At 46.1% G+C, this 22,892-nt stretch overlaps 7 protein-coding genes across 7 annotated transcripts; 4 read left to right on the forward strand and 3 right to left on the reverse strand.

The window, feature by feature from the left end:
* Positions 1–821: 821 nt before the first annotated feature.
* Positions 822–3,534, forward strand: DFL_003368 (uncharacterized protein; the record flags this gene model as incomplete). Its single annotated transcript, XM_067632297.1, has 3 exons — positions 822–2,780; positions 2,838–3,258; positions 3,314–3,534. The coding sequence occupies 3 exons, from the start codon at positions 822–824 to the stop codon at positions 3,532–3,534; spliced, it is 2,601 nt and encodes an 866-aa protein (XP_067490580.1).
* A 420-nt stretch (positions 3,535–3,954) lies between these two features.
* Positions 3,955–4,529, reverse strand: DFL_003369 (mitochondrial 37S ribosomal protein uS17m; the record flags this gene model as incomplete). The annotated part of the gene is made up of 2 exons (XM_067632298.1): positions 3,955–4,284; positions 4,356–4,529. 2 exons carry the CDS (start codon positions 4,527–4,529, stop codon positions 3,955–3,957), a joined length of 504 nt encoding a protein of 167 aa, XP_067490581.1.
* Positions 4,530–5,212: 683 nt separating this feature from the next.
* On the reverse strand, positions 5,213–6,735 carry DFL_003370 (uncharacterized protein; the record flags this gene model as incomplete). Its single annotated transcript, XM_067632300.1, has 2 exons — positions 5,213–5,885; positions 5,948–6,735. The coding sequence occupies 2 exons, from the start codon at positions 6,733–6,735 to the stop codon at positions 5,213–5,215; spliced, it is 1,461 nt and encodes a 486-aa protein (XP_067490582.1).
* A 1,707-nt stretch (positions 6,736–8,442) lies between these two features.
* On the reverse strand, positions 8,443–9,486 carry DFL_003371 (uncharacterized protein; the record flags this gene model as incomplete). The annotated part of the gene is made up of 6 exons (XM_067632301.1): positions 8,443–8,573; positions 8,638–8,687; positions 8,753–8,847; positions 8,912–9,004; positions 9,073–9,100; positions 9,182–9,486. The coding sequence occupies 6 exons, from the start codon at positions 9,484–9,486 to the stop codon at positions 8,443–8,445; spliced, it is 702 nt and encodes a 233-aa protein (XP_067490583.1).
* Positions 9,487–12,217: 2,731 nt separating this feature from the next.
* Positions 12,218–13,212, forward strand: DFL_003372 (uncharacterized protein; the record flags this gene model as incomplete). Its single annotated transcript, XM_067632302.1, has 5 exons — positions 12,218–12,544; positions 12,611–12,672; positions 12,725–12,779; positions 12,851–12,956; positions 13,016–13,212. The coding sequence occupies 5 exons, from the start codon at positions 12,218–12,220 to the stop codon at positions 13,210–13,212; spliced, it is 747 nt and encodes a 248-aa protein (XP_067490584.1).
* Positions 13,213–18,689: 5,477 nt separating this feature from the next.
* Positions 18,690–19,562, forward strand: DFL_003373 (uncharacterized protein; the record flags this gene model as incomplete). Its single annotated transcript, XM_067632303.1, has 4 exons — positions 18,690–18,785; positions 18,854–19,144; positions 19,219–19,286; positions 19,349–19,562. 4 exons carry the CDS (start codon positions 18,690–18,692, stop codon positions 19,560–19,562), a joined length of 669 nt encoding a protein of 222 aa, XP_067490585.1.
* Positions 19,563–20,308: 746 nt separating this feature from the next.
* On the forward strand, positions 20,309–22,671 carry DFL_003374 (uncharacterized protein; the record flags this gene model as incomplete). Its single annotated transcript, XM_067632304.1, has 5 exons — positions 20,309–20,337; positions 20,400–20,408; positions 20,494–20,577; positions 20,692–20,960; positions 21,077–22,671. 5 exons carry the CDS (start codon positions 20,309–20,311, stop codon positions 22,669–22,671), a joined length of 1,986 nt encoding a protein of 661 aa, XP_067490586.1.
* Positions 22,672–22,892: the final 221 nt, after the last annotated feature.

Here is a 22,892-nt window from a genome sequence, read left to right on the forward strand (position 1 = left end):
AACTTATTTTCATAATAATAGTTAACAAAGTTTTCTTTCTTTCTTACCTGCATACTTCAGCTCCGAGATATATCCAATTGGTGTTTATCATGAAGATTGATACTTCGTTTCGATGTTAAGTTTGCTTTTTGTTTCTGGCAACGAGACCAACTTTTGTGTGGTATTTTGAACGAAAAATGTGTTGATATCCTCAACCACCTCAATTCGCCGGTTCGAATATTAATGGAATCGAGATGTGCAACCAACGGCCAGGCAGGTGAGGGTGCCAGGTGAAAATGTTTACTAGCGCGGGTTTGGGGTTGGTCTAATAATAGGCCTGCTGCGCACGCGATTCCGGCCCAGGGAGGCGCCAGGCGACGCATGCAGTGTGCCTACTAATGACATCAGCAACCTTGCCCCGCCATAATACACCCCTGTAAGTTAGGTTTCTGTGAAAACAAGAGAGATAGTGGTTAGAATTAGAATGAAGAGCATTCATTGTTGAAAGTAGTTGAATCGTTTTGCCGGGATATCCAGCTATCAGCGTTGTCGGCATTCCGTTCGGTCGAGTCTTGCCTTGTCCTTGTCTTGCCTTGACCTTGCTAAGGTGACTGAAACCAGCAAAGGGCAAGTCCAACCACCCCAAAACAACACTTCCGTACCCAGCACCGACATCTTTAACATCCTCCAACTTCAGACCGACCTTAACTCGCTCGACGAACCAACTGCTACCCGTCCTCTAGCCACCCATTTTAAGTGCTTTGAATCCTCCGTATACCTCTGGAGTATTCTCTTCCTGTTCATGGACATGAAACCTCCCTCCACATAGTGCTGATAAAACCATGAGACCGAAAAGTAGCACTGCCGTTCTTCAGAAGACATACGACCAAACGTACCTCATCTGCTCGACAGCTATTTACTTCGAATCGAAAGGAAACGAAGATGAAGCCCTCCGATCTTGGAAAGAGGGACTTCAGCTGATCCAGTCGTATGAAAGGACCGCTGCTGCTAGGAAATCGTCCGGTAGCCTTTCTCTAACTGAGAAGGCTCTGATCGAGAGCTTAGGGGATCTGAAGTTACAATGCTTGGACCGAATCGATACGATAGAAGTGCTGAAGCTTAGTAGGAGAGAGGAGGAAGAACAGCAAACTCTTCTACGGCATTACAATGGGGGTACGGAATCATCGAATCTCGCTTCGCCGTCCACGTCAGCTTTTGGAGCAGCATCTGGAAGTCGGAATGCATCTCCATACTTCTTCGTGGGCGAGGAAGACGATGGTGCTAGCCTAAGACCACCTCACGACAGACGGCCATCGGGATCCAGCATCAATACATCGTCCACTTACAACTTAGGTAGCTTACCCCCCAATGCTGCTACATTGTCGAATTCCCGGACGCGATCTTCTAGTCCCGAAAAGAAGGGCTTGCTTGCGACCCTACGAAACTCTAGTGGGGGGTCTAGCAGCAAAGTCGGACAGCGACGCCACAATCCCAAACCTACTGGGCAGGAATCCGTGGCTGCTGCTGCCAAAGCTGCCACCAGGGCATGGGGTGGTGGAAAGCAGCACGATAGTATGGGTCGTTCACTCCCGGATAGATCAACCGCTACGATCGGTTCTCGACATTCTGCAGAGGCTTCTACTATCGATCTTACTCGCACACACTCGGATGGCCAATCCCAGTCGCCCGTTTACTCTTCGATGCATCATCCTCACACTAGCTTGTCGGCTTCAAACATTGGCGGCCTACCAACTTCAAGATCTGGCCCAGTATTGAGCCAGCCTCTACCCCCTCCACCTCCTCTACCACCTCATGCAACCCATCAATATACTCGAAATGAATACTTCCCGGACCCGTCGCATTATATGGCTCCTCCGCATGAAACGTATTCGTATGCGCCGCCTCCACCTCCCCCGCCACCCCCACCACCTCCTGAGGCATACGGTCAAGCTCCTGCCTACTCGCCATACTCTGCATATCCGGATATCTCTAACCTCAAAATCTCTACACCCTCAAGCAAACGAAGAGGGTCTTTTGAACACGAACCACCCGAGTTGCCGCCACAGTCACCCCCTCGTCCGGAAAAAATCGCCCCACCGCCCCCGCCACCGAAGAAGCCCTCTATCCAAGTCCCAAAGGTTCCAACACCAGCTAGCAGACTACCCTCTAAGACGCAGGAACAATTGGAACATACGAAGGGTTCTGCGCCACTTTCAACGCGAAGAACATCACATGATTTCAAATGGCCAGCGAATCCGACGACAACTCCGAAAACTGAAACGCCTAGAAAGCCATCCCCCGCTAGCGACAAGCCTTCCAGAACCGTTAAATATGGGGCTGCTCGCGAGTCGAGTGACGATCAAAAACCGAAAAAGGCGGGTAAGACCACCGAGAAAGAACCGGTTTACGAGCTCGTTGATTCCTCAAATACCACAGAAGCCACCCCGGAAATATCGGAAGATGATGCATGGGAGAAGCGTGTCAAGGCGGCATTGAAGAGCTTAGACAAGGGAGTCGATCAGGGTGCAGCGAAACAAATCCTGAATGAGATCGTAATACACGGCGATGAGGTTCGTTGGGACGACATTGCAGGGTTAGAGGTGGCTAAACTTGCATTAAAGGAGGCTGTCGTATACCCCTTCCTTAGGCCTGATTTGTTTCGTGGCCTGAGAGAGCCTGCACGGGGTATGCTTTTGTTTGGGCCTCCGGGAACAGGGAAGACCATGCTTGCCCGAGCGGTTGCAACAGAATCCAAATCCACCTTCTTCTCGATATCAGCATCTTCGTTAACGAGCAAATACGTGAGTTTCTACTCCATGCGACCCGGCAACAGGTACTAGCACTAACCGCCTATACAGCTTGGTGAATCCGAAAAACTCGTTCGCGCACTTTTCCAACTTGCAAAAGCACTCGCTCCATCCATTATATTTGTTGACGAAATTGATTCTCTTTTATCAAGCCGAAGCGGTGGCAATGATCACGAGGCTACAAGACGGATAAAGACGGAATTTTTGATTCAGTGGAGTGCTTTGCAGCGTGCCGCAGCTGGGAAAGAATCGAAGGGTACGGATTCCGGCGATGCCTCCAGGGTCCTTGTTCTTGCTGCCACAAACTTGCCGTGGGAGATTGATGAAGCTGCACGCCGGAGATTCGTGAGAAGACAATATATCCCGCTCCCCGAAGGGCCAGTCAGGGTCCAGCAGTTGAGAAATTTGCTAGGACAGCAGAAGCATACACTTAACGAGATTGAAATGCGGCAGCTGGAGGATCTGACTGAAGGTAAGATTATCATGGCTCTTAGGCACCATAGCATGTGCTAATGTCAAACCAATAGACTTTTCTGGATCCGATATTACGGCCCTAGCAAAGGACGCCGCGATGGGTCCATTGCGAAGCCTTGGGGAATCTCTCCTGCATATGAAAATGGAGGATATCCGGCCGATCATGCTGGAAGACTTCAAGTCGAGCTTGAAGAGCATCAGGCCCAGCGTCAGTAAAGGAGGGCTTAAGCAGTACGAAGATTGGGCGAAGAATTTTGGAGAGAGAGCTGCGTAGAATCCGTACAAATGATGATTCTCTATATGGGATGAGCTAGAGGACGGATAGGTTGATCATGATTCCTATTTACGATCGATTCTTCTTTCTCTCCACTTTGTATGCTTTTTGGCGGGAGTCCGTTCTTTCTTCTATTTCTGAACTGTGTTATTAGCGAGTGAGTTACAGCACCACCTGGGATTTCCAGGTTTTTATGAAATGTTTTCGAAGGTTTGCATGGATGGATGGTGGCTTGAAAAAGGATTCCATCCTTAAATGATGTGGGATACACACATAGAAAATACGCTCGTATCAGCAAACTCTAGATGTGCTTCATAACTTCTAATATAACATGCATGGAATATATGTACAGAGCGAGATTCGGGACGGATGCAAGATATCCAGAACCCTGTTCGCCAGCCAGCCCCCGCACTACTCCGGTTACAGCTCAGTCTTCACAGCATTCTCAGCCTCCTTATCCAGCCGATGCTGCTTCCTATCCGCCCTAGCCTCCCATTTTGCCTCTCTGTTCGCCCTTCTTGTGGCTTTCTTTTCTAGCTTCTTATCCTTCTCGGCCTGTATTCTCGCATCTCGCTCCTCAGGAGTCTCAACCGGCTTCCGCTCTGAAGTTCCAAACGGCGAAATGATCTCGTAGACAACGTGCTTCTTGTGTTTACTGTGTTTTACAAAGGGCTGGATACGGACGATATCACCGGCCTCGCAAGCAGAGTTTTCGTCGTGTGTGAGGTGGTCTTTCGTATGGTGGAAGTACTATATAGCCCACATCAACGGATTAGCATGCAGGCCCATTGGAAGCAACCTAGAGGTCCCTGAGAGCTTACCTTCCGTAATTTCGAGTTCCAAACCGGCGATGGCACGCGGACTTTAATCATCTTTGGCATCTTTCCGGCAGATACGACGACACCAACTCGGGTGAAGGGTTTTGTGGTTGATCGTGCAGCGGCTTGGACCGCTGACGAGGAGACGCGGAGGATGGTATTTGGAATGGCGCTCATGGTTTGGTTTTAGGGGGCCGCCTGGCCCTGAGTGGTCTTCTTTCTGTGGAGGTTGAGATCGAGAAGTTCAGGCCATTGTCGGCCGCAGACTGGTTGGTGGGATGTTGAAGCCTTTCAAGGCGATATTGGGATGGGACGTCTTGCGAGCGCAAAATTTTTGTGTTGGGTGGTGCCGCATTCGAGACGCTTGATATTGATGCGGCAGTCGAATGTTCCGTCAGACCGGCTTCGAGATTCGATGCTTCATATTCAATGCTTCTAGCAGAGTATTTAGGTGATTAATGATAGAAAACATGATTTTGAGTTATTCAAAATTTCTAAAATTTAAATCCATCGGTCATAAATGATAATGAGCCTGGGATGGTGCACTGACCAAGTCCGGTATCATGAACGACAATGCGGCGTCAAAACTACAACAGCAATAACACATTTACCTTCAAACATGGTGCCCAAAACAACAGTTGAGAATGAAGGTCATGGAAGAAACCTTTCTGAATATCATAGATAGACATAAAACACAAAATCTAGTACCAAAGCATTAAACGCCATTCAGCAAAGGGTATCTTTCTATCAACTCATATCTAAATGCTCCCATCCCGTTACAAAAAAATGGCCAGCCAAGCGTGTACGCCGAAAGCCGTTCAAACATTCACCAAAAACACAATTAGTTACTTGGATATCACCTAAGGATCTCCTGGGAATCCATTATTAGCCATTAACTCCGTTCCCGTTATAACATTGTCTGCCTTCATAACACCTTTCAATGCTTTCCCCAGAATATGCTTTTTCATGGCGGCCGGATCCAATCTCAACTTCGGGTTCCTGACAAGTTCATCCGCAATAATGCCCGTAACTGCGGGACAAGCCATAGACGTCCCATCCAAACTTGCAATACCGGTAGCATCATTATTAAATGTACTAACGATGGAAACGCCAGGAGCGTAAATATCCACACACTTTCCAAAATTCGAAAACGGCGCCCGGGTATCATCGATATCCGCCGCACCAACGTTTATGATAGGGATTTGTTGTGAAAAGGCACCCGGCGAGAAGTTACATGCATCAGTAGCAGAATTCATAGCTGCTACCGAAACATGCATTCCCGCCTGAATAGCCTTTTGAAGAATCATAAAGTCCGATTGTTGGGGTGGCGCGGTACCGATAGACATGCTGATAACTGAGCCCATGAAATCAGGTTGCGTTTTCCGCTGATTGTGACGTGTAATTGCGGCGTCGATACCGGCTACTATCGCTTCGCCGTTCACGCCACTAGAATCTCCGACTTTGATACCCCAGATGTTAACATTTTTAGCAACACCGTAGTGGAGGGCAGCGATTGTCCCGGCGCAGTGGGTTCTGTTACGGATTAGTATCAATCGATTGGATGCTTAAAGAGGACCGAAGGATTTAAGACTCACCCGTGCCCGACATCGTCATTAAGTTTTCCGAAGTAACTAAACATCATGCGCGCCCGCCCCTGGAGCTCCACATGATCGACGTTGATACCGGAATCCACCACGTAGACATCCACGCCGTTTCCTGCCGCCTCGCCAAATCTATAATTATACTTTAGATCCGTCGGTAGCCTTCCCTTCGCATCGATTTTATGCTCACAGGACAACCTCTGTAGATTCCATGGCGCATTACCCTGTTGGATCCACGTCATATCATCCTGTCTCCTCCTCAGATCAAATCTTCTAACCCCCTGCTCCGAAACTGGCAACGAAGGCAGAACTTTCTTACTCCCCCGCACGAAAGCCCACTCCCTCATCTGCGTCTTCTCCAAACTAACAATCGAAGGATTCCCATCCATCCCTTCCGCTTCAGACTCCCTCATATGAATCGTGAAAGCCCTTAAATTCTTTCCAAAAGTCTTAATTCCATTGGCATCGTAACTTGTCATATTATAACTCGGTTTCCCGCTTAGACCGACTCCTAGCGAATGTGTCATCTTCTTGCTCCGCTTGGTGCTGAATCCCATTTCGTCGAAGATTTCTGCCCATGGTCGGGTTTCGTCATCGGAGAGGATGGCGATGTAGTCGTGGTATGGGTCGTCGTCTGCATCATTTGTGGAATGTGTGAGTATGGGACGTTTGGCGTCGGGGTGGCGCCATCGTTTGTGTTTTGTGGATGTAGGAGCGGTAAGGACGGTGTATTGTAAAGTTGTGATAATTAATGTTGTATATAGTAGAATGAGTGTCTTCATTGTTACGGTAGGAGGAGTAGGTTGTAGATTGATATCAGTATGTGAAGTTTCGGGATTAGTGGTCTATGGTAACTTCACAAAACTAGATATTTGAAATGAAGGTGGAAGCCGGCCCGTGTTATCATGAAGGAAGTATAGTCATATAAAAAAAAAAAAAAAAAAGAAAAAAAGGATGAATAGATCTAGAATTAAGAGCTTCAATCGCGCGGCGATATCAGTCCCGCAATGTGTATGTACACGAAAAGAGAAAAGTAAGAAAATAGAAGAAAATGATGCGAAGGGCGACCAGCGTAGTAGGCCAGCCAAAGTCAACAAACGGACCGAGTGCAACGAGTACGATGAAAACCAATAGAAGCTCCAAATAAGATTAAAAAATATAAAATATGGGGGGAACAAGCTATAAATTTAGTTGTTGAAAAACCCCGATTCATATTGGGATTGGGTCAACGTGAGTGTCGAATTTTGGTGGCTGTCTAGATCTGTTGCGTGTGTGAGGCTGGCTTGCGGCCGCAGGGTGGAACATCGCATGCGCATGCTGCATCTTTTTTTTCAGTTCATGCAGCTGTCGACCAGGAACAAGTGCCCGGATTTGACCCATTAGTCGTTTTGCAACTCGTGGCGACTTGAATCTTCATCTATCAAATGTATGTACGCCAATTGTTCATTGCATTGTTATCCAACAAGTATTACGGATCGAAAATCAACAGTCGAGAAGCTATGAAGTTTTATTCGCGAATCCGCCAGGTCAGGATATTGGGCAGGACATTAACGTTCCAAAACCAACCAACCTTGCAACAACTCCGACTGAACTTCATATTCGAAGAGTTGACCATACGCGCCCATTGGATTCAAAAAACAATGATCCGGACCACGAAGAACATTTCCTTTTGTTAGACATACGTAGTCATACATTGGGCCCGTCGATTCGAGTGTATACGATTGTTTAAAAAGACTTTTTGGTTGCGCCATTTGGCAAAGATAATCGTCCTATTTCAGTGTTTTACGAACATTATGAGAACTTGAGATGTTCTCCGTAGCCTGGCGGGGTTGCGTCACGACCTTGCGACAGCTCTGAAACGGCACTACTGTTTTCGGTTCACAATGTGGGCTGGCGATACCATGATGCGGCGAAAATATTAGTCGGAACTAAAATGCCGGAAGGATATAATTCGATTAGATTTATCAATTAGAATAACTCGATGTTTTGAAGTTAACTTGGGATACTATGCTAGATATGGGATGTTTAAGTTAGCTATCATAATTCTTGGCATGCAGTTTGCGGTACTGTATATGTGGCGTGCATTATGTTAATTAATGGGTGCATTATACCAGCTAGAAAGTTTTACAAAGTACTGGTATTGGGGCGCTCCGGTAAAGGTTATGACGAAATGAGGTTTTAGAGCCCCCGAACTGTTGGCCAGACTTATTACGCAGCGCTTGCCAGTCTATTACGCAGCCTGCAAATAACTACCGCATGTAGATCTAGTTTGGTGCCTGATCCATCCCACCAGAAATACTACCATCGTTTCGTTTGCTACATCCCGGGTGCGTAGCTTCAATCAATGTTTCTGAAATATGGAACAAAGGCTTCCGCGAGTATATACATCGTCCCCTCATCTTGTTTTAATGTGTACACAAAAGACAAAACACGCTCATAAACGGCAGATATCTAGCCATATCAAAAGGGGTGGGGCTGATGAAGCCTAACTATCTGTAGGGTGCATCTGCCCTGATAGCGGCCGCCAGTTCGGGTTCCCACTTATCACCATTGGATAGTAGCTTCTCCTTGTTGTAGAGTAACTCCTCACGAGTTTCTGTGGCGTATTCGGCATTGGGGGCTTTAAGGATGATGTTAGATTGGTTCAATTGGTGTCTCGGGTTGGCAGAATTGGTGTGACTTACATTCAACGATAGCATCGACTGGACAACTCTCTTGGCAAAAACCGCAGTAACTATCAAATTAAATATCGTCAGTATCAAATTTATCATCGAAAATTTGGGGTTGAAGGGTACTAACATGCACTTGGTCATGTCAATATCATATCTTGTAGTCCTACGGCTGCCGTCCTCACGCTCTTCGGCTTCAATTGTAATAGCTTGAGCCGGGCAGATCTATTGGCCTCGTTAGTCGAATCCTAAGAATTCTTCTTCTGGTCACAGGTAGGATTCATCATACCGCTTCGCACAGCTTGCAAGCAATGCACCTTTCTTCTCCGGATGGATATCTTCTAAGGGCATGCTCTCCACGGAAACGGGGCGAGATTGGACCCTACAGGATTCATGTTAATAAAAGGTTCGTCCCTGTCGCCGTGTTACACGGCTTTGTGGCATCTCTACCTTCTCATATGGGTAAAAAATGGTATACCTGTTCGCAAATACCACCAGTTAGTATCAAAAACCTATATAAATGGGGAATATGGTAGAAACCAAGAGATTGTGCACTTACGGCGGCCTGAAAAACTGCTCCAGCACAACGTACATCCCTCTGAATGTCTCCAACATTAAGAAGTATCGTCCAGCCCTATCTAACGCAGACTCGGTTTCACCCCATCCGTGCTGTCGTGGTAGTCTGAAAGTCTTTGTACCGTGGCCTGCTGGTGGATGTGTGACTCCCTTCGACTGCTGGTCTTCCTGAGGAGTGGCGAGCAGACGTCGTGGGGTGGTGGAGAATGTTCGCGCCGGTGTGTAGAGTACAGAGACGGCACTCCGTCGGACCAAAGCCGACCTTAACGGGATCAATGGGGATGCCATTACGTATGTAGATAGAGCTCTGAGGCTAGGGAGTCGGGGGACAGGAATTGATAGACGAGGGGGACCGCGGCGACGAGGTGGTGGGTTATGGTATTCCTCGAGGTGGGGACTGAAGGGATTTCGGCGGATGTTTCAATGCGTCGCAACAATCATAATCAAGACGACGGCGGATATTGTCGCTATCGGGAGTCGCCCAACGGGTATTAGTCGGTCCTTCCGGAGCAATTGACGTCGGCGTTCGATAGCTGAGGCTTCTCCGAAGTCGTGGAACATCTAAATGAGGTCAACGGAAACAGGCAGTTGAGACTAACCAGGCTAATTCTAATCCCGCTGCCCTCATTGGCTGCAGCCGACAGGCATAACAACGACAACGCAATTTTGTGTTGGGTCTTAAAACCGTATCGAAACCTGTGTTGCGAAGCAACGTCGGTGATAGGAGCCCACGGTCAAAATGTGGTCTTGGAGACATAAAAATCCAAAGCGCTTAGCAAATCTTTCGTCCCGATTTCCCGTTGGTACAAGCCAATATAATCTTCGATTTATTGTAGAAATATTTCGTAACTGCAAGCTACGTAGCGTGGCGAATTGTTAATTGATTTATAAATTTAGTTATAACAACGCTCTCGTGCGACACTTTGGAAATTTACAGACTGATCACGAATCTAAGGATTGGAGAATTCTTCAAGATATCTCATCCAATGTATACTATCGCTTTATAATTCATCGGTGTAAAAGAATATAATCTTGGTGAGCACGTAGGACATACAACCACAAGTTATGGGTACTGGGTATACACGTATGTTATATCCGTTATAGATATCAGACAAGACCAGGGAGATATGTTAGGTCCTATATACCCAAGCTGCCATAGTTCTGCTGGAGGTAAGTCACACTGGGAAAGACGAGTTTCCGGAATTTCATGGCGTTCGGTAGGACCCCATCCGTACGAATCCTGATTTGTCGTGCCCGTATGTTATATTACGGGTACGTATGTACCTACCATAAACTCAAATGTTTTATCGATAGTCCTTGAAATATATTAATAACGTGGCACCTAGTACCATGGTATCTAAATCGTCGCGTGATAGGGCACTCGAATACCATTTGCCACTGAATAATAAATATTATTTATGGATAAGAATTGGGGCCGTCCGAAGCCTGATGATCATATGAGCTTGGTTTGGGGGTAACTTAAGAGACATACGTAGTGGGATATATTATTTTTGTAAAGTGCCATCGAACCCCGCATTCGAGTTCTCCACTTTGATGCATCTTTTGTGTGTCTTATTGCTATTGTATCCTCGGCGGAACGGCGTGTGTGCGAGTCATGTCCAAGATGATTACCATATCGTACTGTCAATCTAGAAAATGTATTCCCGTCTTTACGTATGCGTGGCGTAGGTTTTAATTATATCATACTTACCTCGGTTATAGGCAATATTTCAAGTATAAACATATGGAAATATTGAAGACTGATCTCCAAGATTTCTTAGTAATGTTGCATCAAAAGATACATATAAATGCAGAAGAATGGTAAAGATATTAATTGGCGACTCGGCACGCGAGTTCCTATTTGTTGACAATATTTGGTTATAATACCTATTTGCAGAGGTTAAGACCGTAAGGATGAAAATTACAAGAAATACTGCACTAAATTCAGTCCAGAACGGAATTCTTCGGTGGAGGATATTTTCGGGACTTTATCCGCTTAGCCAAATGTCTCGCGCGTTGCAAAGATTGGATGGAAAACCCTCAACCACAAATTTGGATACTTCTCCGTGTCGAGCTATTGTTACATTACAATGAAAATCTTTTAATCAATCTGCAAGTATGTGATGCATTACACCATAATTTGCACATCCCTAATGAATCCCAAGCTTACGGCGAAGACCCGGCTGAGTGACGATCAGTTGGAACAAAACACCATGTCTTTCGGATATCGAACTTTCAATCCGACAGTGAAGATGGATAGTCTGGCCAATATAGGTCGGAATCCGGATCCGCAGGGAGGTAACAGGTTAACAAGAAGCACCATGTTAGCACGTTTCAGGAGGGAAGTACGGCGGATGCCTTTCCCATAGTCTGGATGGTCATGGCGTCGCCTGACCCTCGCCGGACGGACTGGCACCGTCCGCTTGGCTTGGTGGTCTTTGCACACCGCATGCCAACCTCCAACGCAACGCGACCCAAAACTTGGATGCGTACCCTACCCGCTGTATGGGTATTCGCCTACGTCGAGCCAACCGAGGATGCTAAGATGCTGCAATATTTAATAATAATTCATCAGATGTACCGGCTTATAGGGCACAAGAGCCGCGCGTAGTATATAAAGTTTTATTACAACCATGGGACGAAACGGCTATCTATATTCCATTCCACGGCTAAACTAGCCCCGTCAAGGAGCTTAATAGATCTCGGCGATTGGAGTAGGCCGGTACGCACCCAAAGAATAGTTTTCGAATAAACCAGGTTTCGAGGCCATGAGGTACGGTAGGATTATGGCAATTGGGAAAGGACCAGAGTTCGCAATCTTCTTTTAGGCTCCCCAGCCGAACTTTTCGAAACTATATGGTTCGAACTGAGACCCAAGGTGTATAAATAGGGCCTTGGGATCCCTTTGACAAACTTTCTTATCATCTCATCATATTTAATATCAGAAATATATACTTCCTTAACCATACAACCCCGAGGCAGAATAGATTTCTGATAGCAGGTCTCGATATCTAACAATATGAAGAGCACCGTCATCCTCGCCGCTGCGAGCGCCCTCGCACCTCTCGTCTCTGCCCACGGCTATGTCTCCGAAGCCATCATTGGCGGTGTCACATACCCGGGCTGGAACCCAAATGTTGACCCTTACCTTAGCCCAACTCCTTCGCGAATCTTCCGCAAGATTCCAGGAAATGGCCCAGTCATTGATCTTTCTTTGATTGATGTTCAGTGCAATGGATACACAGATGGTGGATTCGCCACTGCCCCAGCAGCCCTCTCTGCCAATGTGGCTCCAGGAGGCACTGTTACTGTGCAATGGACTCAGTGGCCAGACAGCCACAAGGGAGTAAGCTCACTCCTTTAGACAAGACATGCCGATTCGTTGAATAATATGGACTAACGCAATACTTAGCCAATTATCACTTATATGGCCAAGTGCCCCGGAAGCTGCACAAACTACAGCCCAGGAACTAGGTAGGTTTCTACCAAACTTCCCTTTGAAAATCGTCACTAAGATTTGTTACAGCAAGGTTTGGTTTAAGATCCAAGAGGCCGGAAAGGTTAATGGCGTATGGGCCACTGTAAGTGAACTTCTGCTTGTTTCCCTATTGAAATTCACAATAAGAATGACCTAACACTAACGCCATATTAGACTCCTTTGGAGACCAACCCTGCTGCTCCATTCAGCTTCAAGATCCCAACCGGTCTTGCTCCCGGTAACTACATCATCCGCCACGAGCTTATCGCTCTCCACGCTGGTATGTTCTCTTCAAAAAATAGATCAACTAGACCAGGGCTCAAACTGACTGTTTCATAGCCTACTCCTACCCTGGTGCTCAGGTCTACCCAAGCTGCTTCCAAGTCACCGTCACTGGATCCGGCAACCGATCCCCACCAAGCTCCAGCCTTGTTTCCTTCCCAGGTGCTTACACTGGCAGCACACCAGGAATCACCTATGATATGTACACCAACACTGGTGCCTACCCAATCCCCGGACCTGCTCTCTGGTCTTAAATTAAGAATACTCAGGAAGTATATCTTCGGGTATGCACTAAACCCTGCACCCTGTAAATAAAAACTTTGGGTTCCGAGTCCGCCAAGCGGGTGAAGTACTCTTGGGCTTATTGCCTTGTCTATGCATCCCAAATTTTCCTTTGTAAATAGCATTATATCAACGCTCTATGGGCGACGAACTATTACGAATACCATATACCAAATATTTTTAAAAGAAGACCTTTTTCAGAATTCAACACGCTGTTATGTTGGAATTTGGATGCTAGCATAATGCTTCCAATGCAAAACTGGATTCTCCAGCTCCTGGGTACGTAGGGGACTAGTTTATGGATAGAGCGTTAAGTAAAATAGCCGATGGAATCATGATGATGCAAAAAATGGATCCTTTAAACTAATTAGCAGGTATGAAATTCATAATCATCATTTTAAAAAGAAAACCCTGAAAAAAATACAGGATATATGTAGATGTGAAAAAAGAAGCCTAGAGCCCCATAGATGTCACCTTCCCAACTAAAATTATATTATCATAATGACAAGAAAGATGGTTCATCATATGAAAAAAAAAAAAAAAAAAAAAAAAACTGGCAGAAGGCGCTAATAAGAACATGATATTTAGATATCTTCATGATCAAGCTGGAGACACGGGCCAACTCTTTGAACGTCCACGGAGGCCTATCCATTCTTCCTCGCGCCCGACTTTTCCTGTGACTTCTCAATAGAGTCCACATTATTTTTCGTAAAGCCAAGAATTGTCGGTGCCTTCTTAATAATCAGCGCCCTAATAGCAGGAACCGAACTGCAGATTATCGCCATATACAACTCTGCCTGCGTCCATGTCGCAACAATGCTGCTATCCATTGGTTTCCCAACTAAACCAAGCGTTATGCATAACACTTGGTCTCATACTATGGCGCAGCAAATACAAGCTAAAGCACCAATACCAAATGTAAGAACTCCAAGAACTCTTTCCGTTGGGTGTGTATGATCTTAAAGATCATCGGGAGAGGGATTAAAATGACAACATCGGTGACAATGTTGTCAATTGAAGTCCCTAGTTCCAGCTTCCGGACCTTGGCAAGGCAATATGCGTCAAGAAAATTTAGCCCTCTCCACCCTAAAACTGGGATACACCTAAATGTATATCCAAAAAGAAGGGTAAGTGAATTGCATGTAACGACAACAAGCGTGATGATAGTAGCCCATCGCAATAGTCTCCAGGCTGTTAATTGATAATAAAACAGCAGGAGAGAGGTTTTGACCAGAAAGATGACTACGGGTTAGCAAATATTGTTTGCCAAGCTTGAGGATTCGGCAAAGTTATAATCATCCCATTATTGATCCCATGCACCCCTATGGTGAACTGGGCCAGTCAGGACTGCATGATAAGATCGTTAACTTGTACCCGAATTTACGCCTTTATATAGAAATCGAGGGTAATCTTACTTTGAGCTCATAATTCTGTTACTATAAACCCAACAAGAATAATCCAGTCATAAGCCCGGATATACCCCCCGACTACTAATCGGGAGTATATTCGAAAAACAAAAACCACTATAGTTATAATTGTTAAAAAAAATAAATAGTGGTAAGACATTCTGAAGCCAATCACGTGTACCGGATACGAGCTCAGAAGCTACAACATTGGACTTTTGACCTTCAGAAGTCAACAAAGTAATTATTCGGCAGAGGTTCTGAGTGTACATCCATTCTGAAGGCGAATGCTGCGCCCCATGCTGTGAAGATTGGACTTGACGCTTGTTACAACAGAAACAAGGTCCTAGGCAGCGTGTCCGGTCTTAGGATAATTTGGGTTAAGAAAGGATCTTAAACTAGCGTGATGTGTGATAGAAATCAAAGTCCTCATAATTCACATTAGCCTGGGACTAGGGTCACTTTATAGAATCTAGATAGCTCTTTGGCTGGTATACTAGTCCTGGGAAAATCTACAATTGCATATCGATTTCCCTTGCGCCCTGTCGAGCGAGATGATAGGCAAACTTGTCCGGCAGGAGGTCTACATACATCGGAACGATACATTCATGATAGAGTGAGATTGAAACATGCCTGTTAATCGTTGCATCCTAGTCTTCTGCAGAATATACTTTGTCGGTTCCTGCTTGAAGATGTGAAGATTATTACTTGATCAGGGCAATTAGATGCATAAATTGTGTCCCTCTTGCCGAGCTGGAATACTCGGTTCATATGATCACATCGATTGGTTACGTTGTTCGCAGTGTATTTCCAATATCCATAGACGTATATCCGCAATCGCATTATTGAAACATGATTGATATAATGGTGCTTCAGTTTGAATTTGTCTGTGGCTGTTTGCCTTGACAATTCCTTGGTTTCTGGGTTCATTGAAGCTCCAACCATCCGATATCAACCATGCAGGCGAAGGTCGATGTACATGTTTCGAAACAACTAATATCTACAATTCCCAAGCTACAGCTACACAGTAGCTGCAGTTTGAATTTTCAATCAAGAGATGCGAACATTTTGAACATTAAGTCACAATCCAACCGCAACGAGAAGATTTCCCCATTTGGGCAAACTTTGGAGAAACGATGTCGATCCAACAACCTCGCTCACGATTACACAGATCGTTTCTCAAATAAAATTTGCTGGTCGAGTCGTTCAATAACTAATTCAAGTTTTGCCAATATTAGTGTCGCAGTCGGCATTAACGATTCTAGGGTCCCAACATGTCTGGCCCAACACTAAACTCGTTATGGATCAGCCCGGTCACCTGTTCCCTTAAAGCTATCTTTCCGGATCCCAAACTTGCTTCTCCAACCCAGTGTACGAACACACAGGGGACGAAATACTACGATGGCGCCATTGGCGCTTCTGTTACCCTAGTCTACGACTGCCTCCTCAAACAAAACGCAATCGAATTCACAAAGAATAGTAAAGCAACCACCAGATACCAAGAGGGGGACTTTGCCATTTCTCGAAGTTATGATTCGGGAAATTACGCTTGGTTCGAGGCTTGTTACAACGGACCTGATTCAAGCAAAAGGTCTATTCCACCACGACTTCCTAAAAGAGATCTCTTCGAAGGAAACGGCAATTGCCCCATTTGGGATTGCTCCCGAGAAAGCGCATTTAACATTTAACGCGGATCCGACATCTTTTTATACTGGGTGGCCTGGTTATTTTGCCTGGTTTGGACTGTATAATAGCTCTGCTGGGTGTTCTCTTGTCGCTGTTACAAGGGCTTGTTTGCTTCATGATTCCGTAGTTTTCGATAACGTATAGGCTTTTCCACACGTAGGATTTGATTTCATGCGAGTAGTTATAGCGTTGATATTTGGGAAATCTTTACGGTTGAGAATTTTATATCTCCTCAGCACGACAGTCTGGATGTAAATGCTGATCCGTTCGCGCCCGAGATGCTGCACCTGTAGCGGTTGTCGTCGGCATAACCACTCAGGATATCGATTCGAAAGCTTATGTAGATCTAAGCTTTCAATCCCTGGTTTCCAAATATTTTGGAAATAGTGACAAGATTTCTCCAAGAAACTATAAGTTAATCAGAACCTCGGATCTGGTAGTCCAATGCTGGCTTGGTGGCCGGTTGTGTGTTGTTCCGTCCAGGGTACCACAATATACGAGGGTATCTTGTGCCAGCTTTTATAACTTACTATCGTTATGGTAGTCAATATAACCGAGGTTTATCTTCAAATCGGAAGGTTATTCTACTTCTCCTTAAATTGATATTCTTAAGCTTGGCGGATTTAGGAAATTCAACATGGATGGAGATAACGTATCCTAGTTATTGGTGCTCGAGATGCGACGGCGAGTTATTTGGTATTGTCTTTTTCTGTGTGTTTTAATTAGAAACCTCGGAGCTCATACGATCTTAGTTTAAGGTTATTGCTAGGTTTTTGCTATATTGGAATATGTTACCGAATTTAAGCTGATGTATTGTCAATGCACGTACCGTGTTCGACTTAAAGGCATGCTAATCGTATTGGTTTCCATTGGCTGGAACATATGCTATCGTTACGGAGCTGGTTGATTCGGGAGGTGTCAATTCAAGTCAGCCCTTGGAGGTAAAACTGGATATTTAAGGTTAAAAAATCCCTTGTGAAGATGTTGTATTTAAGTAACTTTCAGGTAGGTGCTATCGAGCTGTGGGTTGGCTCAACCACAATTCTGAAAGTTAGGAACTTGGGATATATCCAAGAAGCGAATGGTAAGGTTAAGATGTGAGAACGTGCACCTGCAGACATCAAGTCATATATTTACTAGGACTAGGGTATATTCAATTGTAAAGGTATATTTCACGTAAAGAGGTTTTCGTCATGATGCGTCGCAAGTGAGTTTGCAGCCTTAGCTCTGCACTTCAGCCTACGCTTAAGGAAACCAAATTCTCGGGATATGACGTGTTGCGGGTGAGGTTGCAATATGAAAATCTATGGAAACTCAAGAAAGATCCAGGCCCTTTTGATAACCACCCGCCTTTCTTCCCTCCTGCATAACATATGGTCCCATAGTAAGTACATATATCCGTTATCAAATTTAAACCACCAATGGCCTCTTAAGGGTCCACTTTGTCCCATTCGATATCACCTTCCAATCAAAGGTGCAGCCGGCTGTCGAACATCCCATCCCTGGACAGGAAGCTCTTGGCTTTTCTTGGACGATCCTGCATGTGCAAGTGTATCTTCTTCCTGAGTGGTTAGGTCGACATGTTACACATCTTTCAGGCAACTCGTCAGATGGCCGATATGCACAGTCTGCCTAGCTGATTAACATCGCGTTAAGACTTGATCCATCCCATCTACGGAAACGACAAATGGGAAAACTATACTCAGTCTAGCTATAGTCAGGCGTTCTGAACTTTGATCCGGTTGGAGCCCAAGAGCTTAACAACCTATCTTTGAAACAACGTGCTTTAAACTTACAAGGTTCGGGATTTACTCTAATTGGAGTCCAAGGATTTAGGTGCAGAGCTTGGAATAACCTGGGTAAGTCACTAAGAATCCCACCCGGCCCTTCTTACATAACGCGACTTGTCGATAGCCATCCATTCGGATCCCAAGAGAAACATCTAAGGAATTGGCTTTCTTATGTTTCCTTCCCCTCCCGCGATTAGCCATACAGGCCGGGTATACCGATGTTAAGGTGCAGATAAAACATATAACCGCCTGCCGTTATGAAACATGCACCTGCAGGCTAACCGAAAGCTGTCAAAGAGCTGAAGCCACCGCGTGCACCGCTTTGCTAGCGATCGATCTTGATCCCACCACACCATGCGTCGATTCGAGTGGAGGAGAGATAAGTTCACGAGGTTGAATTAAAATTATACCATGGCAATGAAAGCCGATGGGGAAGACTATAAATCATGACTGCTTCCCGAGCAATGTCGTGATTCTTTTTCAGTTCTGTTATCCAAAGCGCTGGGTACACTTTAGGGTCCCTCTTAAATACCAATATCTATCTTTATTTCTATATCCTATTTGGTAACCATGAAGACCGCTACCATTGTTTATGCCTTGGCGTTGGTATTTGGCGTGATCCAAGCGGCCCCATACCCCCCATCGCACTTGTTGGCCCGTAGTGCTGTATGTCATCCTTACACTCCTATGTCATCTTTACTTGGCGATTCCATTAACTAGATATTTCCCCATAGCCCAACGTGCCCACTAGCGATGATGCGAAATCTAAGCTCAATAAGCTTATAGTCTCCACGCCCCTTCCAGGCGCTGGATACGACCGAAAACTTTTCCCTCACTGGAAAATGCAGCACGGTGAATGCAACACCCGTGAAGAGATCCTCAAGAGGGACGGTACAGATGTCGTTGTAGATGCCAAGTGCTCCTCTACATCTGGCACATGGGTTTGCCCGTACAGTGGCAAGCCGTATTATCAAGCATCTGATATTGATATCGACCATATGGTTCCGTTAAAGAACGCTTGGATTGTAAGGACTCGTATTTTGGTTTTTATAATATAAATGTTAAACGACGAGGGTGCTAACCGCCGTCTCAAACATAGTCCGGTGCCGCCAATTGGACCACTGAGAGACGAGGCGAATTCGCCAATGATCTGACAAACCCACAATTGTGAGTAGCCAAGTATTTTCAATCCTTTGATTGTTCCGAAAAGAGAGCTAACAGGTTAGCAGGTGGGCCACAAAGGATACAGTCAACCAAGCGAAGTCGGATTCCTCCCCAGATAAATGGAAGCCGCCACTTGAGACCTTTTATTGCATTTACGCAAGCGCATGGGTCGAGGTTAAGAGCGTTTGGGGCCTTACTATCACTGAGGCCGAAAAGGCCGCTCTCCAACAGATGTTGAATACTTGCCCTGGGAAGTCTGGCAACATCTTTTGCAAGTAAATACGAACGTACTCTCCGGCATGAAAGATTATTTTTTAAAAGAACAAGGGCATTGGACTGGCGTCTAGCATCTTGATTCGGATTACGATCATACATACATACCCAGCCTTGGATTCACGGCTACATCATACCACATTCTCAAATTTTTCTTGATACCCATATCATTTTACCTGTTGATACCCACTTAGTACTATTCTGAAGAGCTTCTCAAAGACACGACCTCATGTATATATATTTGCACAATACCCAAGTATTACAAAACAGCGATTTTTACGCTATGCTAGTGGAGAAGGCATTCTTGGACCTGAAAATGAAAACATACACTACGTCAAGGCCAACGAAAGCTTTGGTGGAGATGTTAGTTTCTGAAATGTGTTGTCTACAAAAAAACAGACACAGAACGCAACATGTCCAGCTCGAACGTGCGACGTTCAAAAAAATTATTGACTTATAGCATCGAACAGTTTCGATCTGTTGGCCTCCGGGTTATGAGCCCGGCGCGCTTCCACTGCGCCACGATGCTTGCCTGTTTGAATGAAAGAATATCCCATCTGCACTATATAAGCTGATAATCATCTCTGCCAAGACTTGACCAGACGACGACGCCCAAGCGGGAAATCGGGTGTTACGTCTCACCGCAGCCTAAGGCAAGCCAATCCCCCGTTTGGATGTGCGACAGGAATTGCCCCGGGCGCTCCTGGACGACGCCGGAAAACGCCAAGTTGTGAGGCAGGGACAGGTGTCGTATGTGTTTGCACGTATCGGGATCACGTCGGTGAGCAGAAAACCAGCCTTAGCCTCTCGCAGCCTGAGATATATTAATAACTTCCACATCAGCAAGACTACGTAAATCCACTGAGGTTTCGGAGTGGCTCATCGTTTCTCCTTATCCTTCTTTTCCTTGAGCATTTACTTTGCATACCGGTGTTAGGGAATCCTTTATAAACTACGACCAGCTTATCCTTCCTGACAGTATCAATCCTCAAACTGCTCCCGATTTGGCTGGGTATCGCACGTACGTCTGCATAAGCACAGACCCATTGCTATCAACAATTTGACGACACCTTATAATTACATTTGAGATTCGCGATATCCTGACGACGGCAGAGATGTCGTCGAACCCATTTAGGCGAAAACCGAACGATGGCACATCTTCAGCATCAGGAAGGACGTCACTGGACATCGATCAAGAACGATTACAGCAAGTAGCACAACAGGCGTTTGCAGATGGAGACGGTGTCTTTGGACAAGCCGGAAGTTCCGGACCAGCAACAGTACCGGATATCCGGCCGAATTCAACAACAGTGCAGGTCGCAACTACAGCCCCTGAACGTATTCCAGAATCTACAGAAGATGGAGTTACCGATAACATAAAAAAACCATCTATCGAAATCGCAGGTACGCCCGCTTCCGCGTTCGTAATGCGTTGATCCTTCAAAATACCACGCGGTGTCGTCAACATCAACACCTTTTTCTCGTGATGATTGATAGCTAACGCTTCGATATTGGCTTAGATAAAGAGAATAGACTTGAGAATCATGTCGAGGATGCAACCAATACTACTCCTCCCGTCGTATCATCCGATATACCTGAAAAAACGGCCATCCAACCACCAAGTGTCCCTCCTACCCCGCCTCCAGTTCGACCTGCAGCCCCTCCAGCCCCTCCACGACCCCGGAGGTCTGTTAAAAGGCCCCGTGAAGAAGCTACGACAAACAAACCTGTTGTAAAAGAAGCTCCTATCGTCGAAGTACCGACTCCGGTAGCTCCGAGTAGCGATGATCCATTCGCGGAGGCGAAATTGAAGGCGGAGCTAGAAGATGTTGAGAAGGATGACGAGAGCTCGATATACGAAATCAAAAAAGAGGATGCCGAAATTGCGTCTATAAAGTCGATAGAGTCGGAATATGAAGAAGATAGTGCTAGTGAGATTTCCGGGGTACCTACAACATCTGCCATATCGCTTTCTGTGAAAACAGTGGCATCGGAGCCCGAATACGTCGCCACAATGTCCACATCTCCTCAAACCCAGCCCCCCAACCCGTTTCGAAAATCTACCGATCCCGACAATACAGCTCCTCTTACTCGGCAGGATTCATTGGAAAGCGAAAGAAATGACAAACTTGAGGCATTGCCTCCGCCGATAAAATTTGGAAACCAACAGTCTGGTGCCCAAGGCTCCAAAGCCAACAGACAGTCTCTCGACGTGGATGCTTTTAAACGTCTTATGCTTACAGGTCAGGCAGCACACACACCAGAGTCTGTTTCGACCACAGAGACAGGCAATTTATCAAAACAAAGTCTATTTGACAACGGAGAACCATCATACACCCCGAGGAGTAGCCAGGATACCGGCAGACGTACGTACGAAACCGAAGCAATTGAACCGCCAGCCCCTAAAGCTGCACCTCCTGCGACACCGCCGACACCCAAAGCCAAACCACCACCGCCGAAACCACGGGGGCAGAGAAACAGCATGCCTCCTCCACCCAGGTCTGAACCTCAACCTCTCCCCGTGAAGGAAACAGCAGTGGCAGAGGCTGCAGCAGCTGAGGAGGCTCCTGCCACACCTCCAAAGACTCCAAAGACTCCAAAACCTCCAGCACCACTCTCTCGACGAGTATCCGCTCAGATAACCTCTTCCCCTGAGGGTGGATTTTCTCTCCAACAGTCATCAGTTTCTCAAGCTCCACCTCCACCTCCACCACCTAGCCGTCGAACCCCCCCGTCGCCAAAACAGCAACCCACAACCCCACCGACCGCTACCCAGGAACCGCCGCCGCCATTTTCTCTAAACACATCACCTCTGCAAAACAAGAAACCGACCCCGCCCCCAGCCAGACGTGGTAGTAAACGTATGTCTGCACCTCCAGGTCATCTTCAAGCAGCCGCCGCCGCCGCCGCCGCTGCCCCCACTCTTTCCAAAACATCATCAATACCGGCCCCTCCCCCTCCACCAATTAGAAAAAAGAGTCAACTTTCCCAATCAACCACTGAAGCAGTAGTAAATCCAAATGAGCCACCACCAAGGACTAGTAGTAGCTTCGACATTCTAGAGGATCTAACAAAGCTCCAAAAGGAAGTCGATCAACTGTTAGGTAGAGTGTAAAATGACCCCTTTGTTTACTAGTGATCCGTTCTTTCAAGTAGTAGCATCCAAGCATATAGATAAACCCCCTTTCTTTCGATTTTTAGCTTACCCCTTTGCAGAGGGGGCTTCGGAGAGTAGTATGTCCGATTTTTAAAAAATCGAATGGTGGTATAATTGTGAACAAGGAGATTCTCACTTGGCCATAGCCGGCGTTCTGCGAGCGCGAAGTGTTTGTTATT

This window comes from Arthrobotrys flagrans, assembly GCF_004000055.1.
Source record: "Arthrobotrys flagrans strain CBS H-5679 chromosome Unknown unitig_0, whole genome shotgun sequence".
NCBI lineage: Eukaryota > Fungi > Ascomycota > Orbiliomycetes > Orbiliales > Orbiliaceae > Arthrobotrys > Arthrobotrys flagrans.